Source organism: Prinia subflava, chromosome 4, assembly GCF_021018805.1.
Source record: "Prinia subflava isolate CZ2003 ecotype Zambia chromosome 4, Cam_Psub_1.2, whole genome shotgun sequence".
Lineage (NCBI taxonomy): Eukaryota > Metazoa > Chordata > Aves > Passeriformes > Cisticolidae > Prinia > Prinia subflava.
Window position 1 is genome coordinate 22064282 of NC_086250.1, and position 13850 is coordinate 22078131.

Below are 13850 nucleotides of genomic sequence, written 5' to 3' on the forward strand. Positions count from 1 at the left end.
ACCTTCAACCTTCACTAGCCCCTAGCCCTCAATAGGCTGTACTTTTCTAGATTCTAGTCATCATTCTGGAATCTACAATCCAACAGGTACAAAACATAGGTTGATAAATAACAGGGCTTGTGTTTCCCCACTGTATTTTTCAGTTCACATTACAACTGCATGAAAGAGAGGTACAGAACAGGACGCAGGGTTTGACTTATTCAGGCTCCCAGGACACCTGCCCCAGATAGAGGGAAGGGGAAAAAATTTAAATGAAAACATTTCCTGCTACTCCTTTCCACAGCAGAGTTCAGCCTGTGGAATCCACTGGCACAGGAGATCAAAGGAGGAATGTCAAACAAGAGGTGACTAGGATCTTTTAGCTAACAGCTGACAGAATAAAAAAAATAAAGGCAAGATTCAGCTAAAGACCTGTGAAAGGACAGCCTGAGACAACATACCTTTCTGCAAGCCTTCATGAGATGGCAAATGTTTTGCACCTGTTAGTTTTAAAGAGTGTGCTTCCTTTCCATTCACACTATGGAAATGGTTTGTTCCTTCATTGCAGGGAAAAGGAAAGGATGAGAAGTCAAGTGACAGGATTTTACCTGATGGCAGGTGATGAGCAAAGCTGTCCATACAAAGAAACCTGAGATAGCCTGAGCAGCAGTGGTCATGAGGAATATTGGCTGCTCCACAGCTGTGGGGCTGCCATCCTCCGGCATCCAGGAGAAGTTAGGAGCCACAGCTGGAGTGGTGGCAGTTGACCCCAGTCTGGGGGTTGCAGTGACATCAGTCATCATAATCATGGTGCCCTTTGGTGTGAGGTTCCAGTTGGGATTGCTAAAGAGCTGCCCACGAGCAAAGACCTGTGAGGGAAGAGAACCACAAGCCAATTGAACCCAGCTGAAAAGAGTCAGGAATGTATCAAAACTTTGTATCTCTCACATGCCTTTCACCAGGCTGCTCACATGTTTTGTGAACAGGACCTGGGTAAGTCTGCCACTGCCACCCCTGGTGATATAACAGATCATGTGGTACTCAGGAACCTCTGACAGCCTCCCAGAGATCATGAAATCTGGCCACTGCCATCATCACTACCCTTCTGCAATAAAAATATATAAGATGAATACAGCATTCACCAGAGATCACATAATCACAGGATGTTTGGGATTGGAAAGGACCTTAAAGACCATCTAGTTCCAAGCCCTGTGCTGTGGGCTGGGTCACCTTCCACTAGACCAGGTTGCTCAGAGCTCCAACAAACCTGTCGCTGAATACTTCCAAGGATGGATCATCCCTAACTTCTCTGGGCAACCTGTGCCACTGTCTCACCTCTCTCACAGCAAAGAATTTCTTCCTAATACCTAATTTAACCTACTCTCAGTTTAAAGCCATTTCCCTTAGTCCTATCACTACACACTGTTGTAAAAAGATCACAAGGAAGTATCTAAATCATCTGTACTGGAAGATGACAGGCACACCTAAATTAACAGCTCTATTTTCCATAAGAGTACAGACTATTCTGCTGTGTCCTAGTATCATGGTTAGCCTGCCAAGCAGCAACAAGCAACAAGAACATGTGCCCCTAGTGTCCCTGTGCAGGAAGGGAGCAGGGGAGGAGAATATCCTAATTCCTCCAGCAAGCAATGCCCACCTCTCCTACAGCCACAATCAGTCCAAAGCACCCTCACTGAAGGATATGCACTGAAAGCTCTTCTCACTTTGACAGTGTGAACAGCATGAAAGTCATGCTTTTACCTGGTACAAAATTAGTAACATGCTGGCATGGTACATTTAGCCAGCATGTTACTAATTTTACTAACTTTGCATTGCTTTCTACATGATGTGAATTTAACCTGATTGGCTTTTAAAAGCCAGCTGACATATAAAAACACATGCCGAATACAATATGCAGATTTCAAAGCACCATGACCCTTGGCCATTTCCTGGATAAAAAGCTATCTTCTTTCAATGGAACAAATTCTTGAAGGTCTAAGATCTAAAGCAGCTATTATTTTCAATTTGGTCATAAGCAGGCTCCAGTGTGACCTCTGGATTGTAGGAAGGTAATCCATTTAAACCAAGATCACAAGCAGGCAGCCATTGGTTCTATCCATTAGAAGAGCTGACTCTGATGCAGCTATCAAAGGGAACAGCATAATATTGCCTCCTTCCAATAACCTCCTAATATTTTTCAGAATAGCACTTCTATAAAAGCTCAAGACATTGCTCTTGCACAGGCCTTTATGATCAGTGGATGGAAAGGCCTTTAGAAAGGCCAATGATCCATTGCCACAGTTCACAGCTGCATCAGGGAAGGACACATCCATCATCTGCTGACAGGCTGTTACAGAGCACAGAAGAGAACATATATTCACAGAGGAACCACCCCAGCCCTGCTTCATCTGAAGCCACAGCACAAATTAGGGAATAGGTACCCAGTAAAAGCTGAGTGCCAGTAGCAAGTCCTTTCCACGCACATACTAAGGCATGAAAATGGCCCCTTTAGCACAGGCTTTTCCAAAACACACACTCGTATCACTGGTGTGTAGCAGTCTAATGTTACCCTATGTCACACTGCACCTCCTTCCTGCTTTGTTCTATGCGGGAAAAAGTCCTGGGAAATACCCAGATTTATTCAAGCATCTATTATCTTACTATAGGTGGAACTGCAGGAGTGCTGTGCTTTATTTTACAAACTAATGATCAAAGTTGGGTTTTCTTTGTTCTTTCCAGTTGTTTTTCCAATATATGCCTGCTCTGAGTTACAGCTGTCCATAACTGCATATACAGTAGAGTCATTCCTTTCCAGTCCCAATCAGTACAGGAAATGTAACTTAAGTTTTGAACTCCTAAGCATACACACACACATTTCATTATCTGTACTATATCTAAAAATTTGGAGATGGAGGCTGGGTGGAGATGTCACAAGTTAGCAAGATTTTTATTGCTTTGAAGAAAGGTACTGAAGTAACTTCTGAAGCAACTGAATATGCACAGTGCTGACAGCACTTCCACAAAGCTCAAAAAGGGCACATCTAAAATGAAACCAGAGCAGATGCACCTGTGGTTAACCTAGCTCTAAATAAAGTCCAGTCAGCTGCAGTCCTGCACATCCCAGTGCACTTTGGGAGCTATGCAAGACAGGAAGCAGCTAAGCCCTTCCACAAGTTCACAGGGGAGAGGATCTGTACAGCAGACCATAGGTGCCAGGACGAACAGGACCTGGACCTCCACACTCCAGCTAATCAAACCACATCAGTGGCACAGACCCAAATGCAGCAGCAGTAACATCAACAGAACCGAGAATCTGAAAGGGAATTCTTCGGTGTCTCTGCACTCATTTTAAAATAACTGGAAACAGCACAAAGTGATCAAAAAGCATTTTGTCATGACAGGAGTTATGTATTTGTAAGCAAGGTCAGTCATAAATTGAAGTTGTGTATGTAATCTTAACACTGCCCCCTTGTGATTATACATCAGCAGCCATTAATTACAGGATTGTGCATCATTCTTCACCTAACCCCCTTTAATTCATACAGTCATTGAAATTAATTTTCCACCACTGTGTTCTGAAAGAAAATATACAAACTCTCTTACAAAACCAGGTTTACATCTCCTATCCAAACCCCAAACCACCTCACCCATGAGCACTCAGGGTTGATTCTGAGGACAGCTTTTTATTTCCTTGACACCTTTTATTGGTTCTATGCCTAAGTTTGCTGCTCATACTCCTTGCTAGTGAAACATGAAGGAATGCTGTACTCCAAAATCTGCAAAATTAACACAAACCTTCCAAATTATCCCTTCTAATCTCCTCAAGTCCCACACATCACAGCTACAGTGACAGGTATAAGCAGCGCACAAAGCTGTTACAAAATACTACTGTATGCAAGAAGCTGAAGCTGTAAGAGCAATTCTGGTCTGTACTTAAGAAAGGCAACAGTACAGATGACTGCAGCCTTAACCAGGGAAGTGGATTTCAGCTCATTCACTACCACCAGCTCAGTCTGGTAGCTCCTCTTCTGCTTTGTTAAAAAGAGCATTGTGACGGTGGGCTGTGGCAACCCTCTCAACAGGCCTTGCTTCTGAGATGTCTCTTCCCACTGTGCAACAGGACACAAGCCCAGTAAACATGGTACCTGGGAACAAAAATACTGCCTTAATAACCTACAGATCCAGTACCTTGTTATCAACAGCTTCCCTCTTACCTGACACTGTGAATGTGTTTTGACACTTATTTCTTGGACAGCCACCTCCATCACAGCCTAAGTTAGCGCCACAACACACTTTCCTGCTTTGTCTTATGCCTGGGTACCAAGATACTTTCCAATAGCCATAAAGCTATTCCCTATTCACCTCCATCTTCTCCACTCTCCCACTTCACTACTTCAGTTGTGCAATGACCTGACATCAGTCATGCTCCTGGCTGTGATTTCTTTCCTGGTGCTCCTCCCAGCTGGCTGTGTTTCTCTGTTGTTTCTTGCGCATTTTAAACTCCCTGGGACAACCACCTTTTTGTTCTCTGTCCATACAGTTCCCAGCACTGCAAGGTACCAAACCACGAGGAAAGCGCTTGACATTACCATATGTCAAACTAGAGGCATTTGGAAACCCGAATACAATACAAACCAATCTAACGCATAATAAATTTTCAAGCATTTCTTACTCTTCTGCCATATCCTGTTTTCTCTGCCCACCTGTTTTATCTCCACCTCACTGCTTTCAGTTCAAGGGAGATTAAAATTCCTTGCACACTTATGCTCCCTCTCTGGAGAACTCTCCTAAATATATCAAAGGAAAATATTTCAGCACTTCAAAATTTTACTTTTGAAGTTTTCCCTGTCTCCGAGTGACTACCTTGCTCCCCCCGGAGGTAACCTGCTACATAACAGGGTGAGAACAGAGAGCAAGGAAAAGCACCAAACTCTGGAAACTGGAAACAAGCACATATAAAAGTACATCTACACAAACACAAAGGGCTTTTGGACGCAGGTTAGGTGTATTCCAGGACGGACACAGGACATTTGGAGCAGAGCTAGTATGACTCTTCTACATGGGCTACAGGAGCTTCTGGCAGTGCTGAGGTCTATACACAACCACCTCCCAACATCCCCATCCCCTACAAGCTGTCACCTGTTCCTGACCAGATGTCATTACAAGTTATGTACATTAGAGCAAGACAAGGCCTTGTGCTGCCAGGGCATTAGCTTAAACACCAAACTAGTACCTCTTACACTTACCTAACACATCTTCTGAAAACACTTTAGGAGTATTAGGATGCAATGCAAGGAGGGGAAAAGAAAACAAAGCCATGCTATTTCTATCAAGATAACTACCCTGGTAAAAACTCAGAGATGGAGAACACTGTTACTAACATTCTTGATAGAGAAGAAGCTCCAAATGGCATGGGGACCAGTTCTCTTAATGACACCAAACAGATGTAAAGTAGAAGGGATGTGTCCACATGGCCTGCACATCCACAGAAAAAACAGCACACTAATTCTCCAACAGGAGCAGATTGCCAGTCCTGTATCTTTTGGAAACAGAGACCTCCTGTCTCCAACATTAATATGGCAGCTTCTTCTGCTGAAAATAAACTCAAAACAGAAAACAGACAGGATGTGGCAAAAGTGAAAACAAAAAACTTCATTTTTGGCTTGCATAAAGGCATGGAAAATGTTACCACTGAGGAGGAGCTATTTTTACATAAAGATAAACAAACAAAAATATGAAAACCTCACTTCTGATGCAACAAAAGTGGTGTAAGAGGAGAGAAGAAAGGTTCAGGCATGGTCCTTCAGTTCCATGGGGTACATTTGAATATTCAACAACAATAAAAGAGGAGGTATTTGCCTGCTCCGTGCAAGAACTGCCCCAGTACCAATAAGAAAAGAACCCCAAATGACAGGACTCAGAAGCTGTTCTCATCCATCTGAAAACACAATCTGTGTTTTTAAAATAGATCATTTCATCTGAGGCTGAAAGTATTTCATTTCTAAACTGCTGAGTCGGCAAAGAATGATACAGAAAACTATCCCATGAAAGAGTCTTAACAGCTAAGCCTCCTTCTGCTGTATAAGACACAAACCAAAAAGAACACACATGACCTGGCTGCAAGGTCCTGCTGGAGAACTATGAGACACGACAGTGTTCTTCCTATTAACCTACTCCACACTTACATTGCTCTAAATATCCACCATACTGGACGTTGTTAAAATACCACAAAAACATTTTCCATTCCCCTCAAATTCTTATTCCTTCAAGAGTTTCTCCATTAAATTATCTTTATTCTGGATCCAAAAAGGCCAATACAGAAGTATCATGCAGTGGATAAACCAGAGCCTGAACTTTCTGCATTTATTAGGACAAAAGCAAGAGCTTTATATAAAGTGAAAGCAGTAGCTTAATTTTTTGACAATGTGCCCTAGACTTACCAGGAATACAAAAACACAGGACGAAATTGTTCAAGGTTTATTTTAGACTATTTTAATTATAACAATGCCTGGGATTGCCTACTGGGACCAGTTCTTTCCATTGTGCTAGGTATATACGATAAATAATTAATCTAAAGTCTTTTCAACACCCAGAGGGATGGCATCACCAGCTGAAATGGCAAAAAGAGAGGAAAAGGAGCCAGTAGATAGGACAAAATAGCACTACACAGTAAGAGAGTCACTGGCTCAGCTGAAATCAGTAATAGCAATCCAAGAAAAATCAAATGCTTTTACATTTATTACTTCTTAAATTGCTTCTGCTCTCTGGGGTGGCATCTAGTTTACCTGGCTGTGAGACATGAAAAGATCCCAATAGTGCATTTTTAAGCTCTCCAGCAGCATTCCCAATGACATCAGAGTTAAGTATGTGACCTGGCATGCAATTTTAACTAGTACAACTGATTTACATTTTACTGCTCATGCTGGGCAAAGCTTTCTTAACTTCAAGTTGGTGAAAGTCACCCCACAACATACGCACGGCACACAGGCACACACGAGTAACTCTCAACACACATGAGCAATGCTGCGCTCAAGACGAGCACCACCACAAGACGAGCATTCACCAGACTTACATGCACTACTTGCATCTACAGTTGCTGCACTACATGTGAGCTTAACATGCTTGTCTGTCTGCCCAACAAATGCAGATCCAGATGCAGCTCTCCTCAGTGTTATTTCTTTAGAAGACTGAGCAGTCTGAAGCAATGCTCCAGTCACAGTTTCACAGCTCTCAGTACAGTGAAACAAGGGGAAAGTGTCACTGGGACAGAAGACCAGTAGGGTCAGCAAGAGTGGAGCAGGGAGCCATTAGCTCAGAAACAGAAGGCAGAGGAGTCAGGCACCTAAGGAAGACCAAACCACAGGGCAAGGTACACACCCACTAAGCCACACTCAAGAGATGATCTAATGCCTACATACACATAAGACTGCACTGTACACACAAACGATTTAACCTTCAGCAAGGTCACACCCCTATGTTTCTCATTTTAGGGAAATTAAAATCTGAGAATACCACAAAAATCTCCACTTGCAGCTCACACAGCTCCCACCCATTTTGCTAGCCCATAATCATCCTAAGAGAAGCTTCCCCCCTCCATGCACCCATTAAAAAACTCAGAATCAACAACAAAACCCTTTTAACCTGAGTCATGCACTCTCCTTTCCAGAGTTTTTTTCTGCTCTATTAATTTCTGTTGTCTGACTGTATTTGCACAGCCCTCCTCCCCTCCCTTTTTTGGAAGGGGACAGAAAAAAGAGAAAACGGGGGAGGGAGAGGAGGAGAAGGGATGTTCCAAAACCTTCCAATCTCTCCGTTGAGAACAGGATCAAACATGCCTGGGCCATGCACTGCATCTCTTTCCCATACTCCCAAAAGCCCCCACCCTGCACAAACCAGGCAAGCCCTCTGCTTCCAGGGGAGAAACACAGCAAGAGTATAAATATATTCTGCAACTGGCAGAGGGGAAAGAGGCAAGAAGAAAAAAGGATGTGTTGTAAACAGTTGTGTCCCACATGACAGGATGTTGCATTTCATTTTCCAGACTCTCGAGAACAAAGTCAAATCAGAACTTATTCCACCACAACTTGCATTCACTGTTTCATACCTCTGAGTACCAAGCCAGGGTAGACAACAGTTTCAAAGTTACCACAGGGTATACAGTTTCTTTAAGAAGAATCAGAACTCAAACTCTACAGCAGCATGGAAAAGTATTGATCCTGTGGCAGTCACACACAAGAGAACGTTTTCTAATACACTAGAGTATACTTTTCCACGTGGAAGATGACATATAGAATCTATCAGATCAGTTCCATGCTTCAATTTAGCAAGTAAATGACCTGAAAGAACCCAGATATCACAGGTCTAGGCAACTGTGCAGTGGTGCATATGAGGGCAATGGCACATCTGACTTCCCCAGCAATCATTCTCCGATGCAGACATGTAGCAGTGACGAACAGTGCAGAAGTAAAATCAGTGATTCTCAACAAAGCACCCAAGGTCACACTCACTAAAAAGTCATTTCGTTATTGCTGCAACAACAACTGATTGGCTTATTTTGTTTGTAGTTTGCTGCTCATATTTTCTTTTTTAATGTTTTTAAATTTAAACCTCTGGATATAAGACACAAACATCCTTCCTAATTCCCCAAAATTATGAACTTCTAATGTCATTGCTCCTATCTAACATTAGCCCCTCCACACTTCCCTCCTACTTCATCAAGAAAAATAAAAATCCTATGGAGGCAAAGTTCTGAAACCAGAATTAGGACCTTTGTATTCCTGGACTCTATCCCAAAAGCCATCAGCAGCAATGTATTTTCTCTATACAGAAAAAAAAACCACACCAAGCATCAACTTGAGAGGGTGCATGATTTAAAAAAACCACAAAACTTCAACTCAATGTTTCCAGACCTCTGACATTAAATTACCCAGTTGCATGAAGTTATCTGGAAGGGAATTTGTATGAATGACTTTTGGCTTAAGACTCTTGTAAAATCAGTGCCATCACAAAGTCATTGGAAGGAGGGAGAGGAAGACTGTAAGTCAGGAGAGTTGGGAGGAGGAGAGAAGTGGCTCCCAGATGACACGACAAATAGCTGCAAATAGCTTCACCCACCACTAACCAGACTTTCATAGCAAAACCGGCAAGGAAGAGACAAGATATGGAGAGCCATGAAGAGAAATTCACTCACTTCTAACTTGCCCCTTGAGGTGACTGACTTGTCTACTGTCTTGTTCATTTCAAGTAACCTGGATAGAGGCACAGCTACACTACTGCTGCTGAGGCTGTATCTGTGTTGGAAACGACCAGGCAGCTGCGGGCTCCAAAGCAATCAGCTCAGCAGCCTCCAATAGCATCCATGTCATGTTCTGCAGCCTGAGGAGGGAACACTGGGTCGCCAAGGTCAGCTTTTAAGGCATTATTTCATCTCATCTCCTTCTTGAAGCCTCACTGCTGCACTACATAACATGTTGCAGTCATTTTCTTTGCTGATTCAGAGGGACTTTTTTTTACCAGCAAATTGAACAGGGGCTGCATCTACAAAACATCTGGGCAGAGATGGTTGCTTTGGGACTGGACACAAAAAATGTGAAGCCGTGACAGCAACTCTCTATGCTCTTGGTCACTCTTCATTACACAGCATCCTCAAATAGATGATCCTTTCAGTATCGTCAGACTCCCAGGCACTGTGACTATAAGATAATAATAGCAACATTCCCATCCTTTCAATAGAGACAGACTTGAGGGTGGGGAGACAAATATGCAGGTAATGTATGGGTTAATACTGCAGGTAGAATGTCACTTAGTTCCATTTTCAGGTGAATTATGCTCCTCGGGGGCTATAAAGACTTGGTCAGACCCAGACACAGCACAGTTCCTGAGCAGCTTGCCCATTCACTGCATTTTCCCTGGACACAGCTTGCTCTGTTGCCTTCTCAGACATGTTACTTAACACCATCAGAAACAAAAATCCCATGGAGGTTGACCTGATTTTTAAAGAGAGAGAACCTGATTGTGAGCAAGTACTCCAGCCCCTACCTCTTCTTAAGAGAGAGAAACTCTGAAGTGAGACTCCTGGAGGGTGGCTGCAACTCACTGCTCTAGCTGGCAGAATTTCACTGCAAACCTTCCTAGGGAATTCCTGCTCTGAAAACAAGTCCAGTTGCTCTCCTCAAAAGTAGTCCATAAAGGCAAAAAAAAGAAAAAAAATGGGGGAGGGGAAAAAAAAAAGAAAAAAATACCCTCCAACCCCTTACTATAAGGGTGTTTTCAGTCCAAGCACTATAATATTTTACAGTTGTTTTAGCTAAGTGCTTCAATCCATCTTATCACAGTGTCAAACTGCTTTCAGAGGCCCAAGCATTCTGGTAAGGTGTAATGTCTTGACAAGAAACGACTCTTCCAGCACAAGAAAGCAAACCCCAGTGAGTCTGGGAAGTGAGAACAGCACACAACAGGCACAGCGCTCCAAGCGAATAGCTGGGCAATAAAACTCCAACCCAGTGTTATCCTCTACAACACCTAAAATTTCCAGGCCCTCAGCAAGCACAATCAATCACAAACTCTAAAGGAGAGAAGAGCTTCTGTCCCAAGCCAGGGCCGTTCAATAACACCCAGCTGCTTTGGTACACGGGCAGCCAGCAGAAGGCATGTACTAGAAAACTCAACTGTACAAAGGTTAAATACAATTTCTTTCTGAGGCTGTGCTATCCTCTTCATATTGTAGACAGACCAATCTGTACATCCACTGCTGCTTACCTTGGTTTCCTCAGTTTTAGGCTGGAAACGCTGAGAAAAAGAGTCATAGCAGTGGCACTTCAGATTTGAAACTTGATGTTTTACTTCAAACTTCATCCAATACAACACTGGGCTCTTGAAGCAGCTAGGACCAAACAACAAATATCTCCTGAGGAATTCACTGGTTCCACCAGATATTGCTGCAAGAGCTCAAAGATATCCTTAGAGCTGCTGGAAACTGAAACATGCACTTCTGCTAGAAGGAGCAGGTAACAGTTTCTCCCCCTCAATGCAAACATAAGCCAATTAAAAACAAAACCAAAACAGGAAGGGGGAAGGAATGAAGGGTAAGTTCCTCGCATGGAAATTAAAAAATTGTCATCTTACACCACAACATGATTATTAGATGTTTTAGTTAATTCAGCAGTAGAACTGGGTAGAAAACAGGACTACCTTTTTTGAGGGGGAAAGAGGTGTTTTAGAAGTTATTTTGTGCTAGGAAAAAAAACCACACACCCTTCCTTTATCCATGAGAAGAAAAGAACCCTAATCCCACAACTGCAAAAGCTCACCTCCCAGCCTGCTACCAGCAAACAGGCAAAGAAGCTGACAGAGAACAAGGCAGATTTCTAGCTGGATTCTGTCAAGCAGCTGGAGAATAGACAGCTCAGAATGCTTTTTTTATGCCAAAGCAGCCAGTCACACAACTTTATTTTCTGACTAGTTTATCTGAGAACCTTCCCCTTTTGACTGCCACGTGTCCTAAGGAGACAGACAAACTAAAGTTCAAAAAGTGCCCAGTGGTTGGGAGGTGCTCATCCCTTTGCCCCACATCTCCAAAACACAACCCACCCATTCAGTGCTCTGAACTGATTGTAGAGATCTCAGCGGAACACAAAGAAAAACATCTGCTCACACCACTGAGCTGGTCAGAAATGCTGGCTTCAGTAGTAAAGCTTCCCAATCATTTTGCAGCAAGACCACGCCACTCCTGCTCCAGATGCAGCGGCACCCACCTGCTGTTTTCATGCCACCTAGGGTTTACAGCACAACCACAATAATGACAGCATTAAGAACCTAAAAACCTGCTCCCCAAACCACAGCAGCTTTGAAGCCCATTTTCTTGGGGACAGTAGTGAAGAGAAAGCCTGAAGTAGGCCTTTCTGCGATACCTTCATCGTAAGAAAAGCTCTCCCCAAACCCCTATTGTTTAGTATTTGGCCAACATCCTAAAAGCATGAGTTTATTTTTTGCCAACAGTATCACAGAAATACAAACCTTTAGTATTAGAAATCCAAATAACATGAACATTTCTAGAGTAATCTGTGTTCCTTTTTAGGGAGGCTGCTAAGCTCTTAGACCAAAGGGTAACATCCAGCAACAAAAGTTCAAAGGCACAGTTAACTACTGTATTAAAAGAGCCAAGTCTTTGTTAGTGGGATGTATGCTCTATTATGTTTTCATCGATTGGGGGTTTTTTCGCAGGATAGGAAAGCCATTTCTATTCACCCTAATACTTTTTGCTCTATTATTGATCAGTGCCTTCTATTTTTATCTTTAACAGAGGTAAACAGTCTTCTCCCTGGGGAAATCTGTCTTTATGTCTTTAATAATTACTCCTGTTCAAGCTCCTTACATGGCAAGAACAATTTCAAACTTACTGTAAGCAGGACCCATCTTCACTACTTCCTCTAGATTTCCCACTCCTCCTCCACCCACTCTTGACAGCTTCAGAGTGTTCCAGGCAACTTTCATAGAGCTGTCCCTGGAATCACTCTAGTACCTCCCCACAATTCATCAGAACTCAGTCACACACATGTTCTTCCCAAGCCCTCTCTCCACTAAATGCTGCAGCTGCCAAGGCTGAATTTAGCCCTTACAGAGCAACTGAGATTTCGAGACACCACGACCATCCAAACAAGACCCACCACAACTCACCTACCGTGCAAGAGAACACAGGCACAGTAACAGTCTCCTCACACACCTATCATACCAGCACATGCACAAGGTGTCTGTTAGTCCATCCAGTCTGAGGCAAAGTAAAACCAGCAAACACAAGCCTGGTGCCCACCACGTTACTGCATTCTACTGAGCTCTCAGCCCATCCAGGACCCGTGCAGTGACACCCACCCAATGCCATCAAAGAGCGTGACAGGACGAGGGAACAAGGGGGCTGTGCTGGTGCGTGTGCATGCATAAGGAGAGTGGAACAGCTGCAGCAAGGACAAGTTGCAGGGAGAGAGGGAGAGGAAGGAATTGGGTAGGTTGCAGCGAAGGTGGGGGCGAGGCTGTGGGGGCTGCACTGGGAGGCTGTGGGTAGACGCGGGGGTGGGCGGTGTGTGTGTTGGTATGGAGACCATGCGGGAGGAATGTGCGCGGAGGGAGAATGGCGGGGGCAGCCCTGAAGAGAAGGGGGCGCACACCGTGAGGAATGGGGCGGAGGGCTGGATGAGGATGGGGGGAATAGCGCGGGCCACGCCAGGGAACGGGAAGAGGGGGAATCGCGAGCACACCGGGCCGACGCGGGGCGCAAAGTGAGTTCGTGGGCGCCTCAACGAGCCACCCCCGCGCCAGCGCGGCCCCTTCGGCCCAGGCCGGCCCGCGCGCCCGCAGCCGCCCCCGCCACGTCTTACCCTGCAGCGGGCGGGCGGGCGGGCGCGGCCCAGCCCAGTGGGGCGAGGAGGGGTCGGGTCGGGCCCTGCCCGCTGCCCCGCGGGCGGCGCCGGCACCGGCGCGGGGTCGCGAAGGCCTCAGGAGCCCATGGCGACGCCGGGCCTGGCCCGGCCCTCCCTCCGCGCCTGCGCACGGCACCGCGCGCACCGCCCACTGCCCGCGAGGGAGGGGGAACAGGGTGACGTCACCGTTCCCCTCTTAAAGGGGAAGTGCCGTCGGGGTCGGTGACGCGAGGCTTTTCCGCAGCGCTGGGGGTAGGGATGCGCTTCCTGGAGCGGGGCACGCGGGAGATCCAGCAGGCTGGCTAAAGGCAGTACGGGCTTCACGAAGAGCCTCCCGCCGGCAGATTTCCACCCGACCGAAGCGCCGACTTCCCCCAAATCCCGAGTGAAACAAACATACGCAGAGGTGTTGGAAACCAAGCCGTGCCTCTACTCGAGTTCGAACAAGGCACTTCGAGT

The 13850-nt window shown here is 45.0% G+C and overlaps 1 protein-coding gene across 4 annotated transcripts in view; it reads right to left on the reverse strand.

Moving 5' to 3' along the window:
• The window catches only part of TMEM184B (transmembrane protein 184B), a 30392-nt gene extending 16863 nt beyond the window's left edge, over nt 1-13529 (reverse strand). Inside the window, exons 1-3 of one of the 4 annotated variants that reach the window (XM_063395886.1) lie at nt 13350-13529; nt 10738-10861; nt 588-848 (exon numbers count right to left, since the gene is read on the reverse strand). In XM_063395886.1, the coding sequence (XP_063251956.1) occupies nt 588-848; nt 10738-10833 (357 nt within the window). In that variant the 5' untranslated portion in view covers nt 10834-10861; nt 13350-13529. Of the gene's footprint in view, nt 1-587; nt 849-10737; nt 10862-11568; nt 11737-13349 lie in introns of those variants that run through there. The other 3 variants (XM_063395885.1, XM_063395884.1, XM_063395887.1) reach the window with 3 other exon arrangements.
• Between the last annotated feature and the right edge of the window lie 321 nt (nt 13530-13850).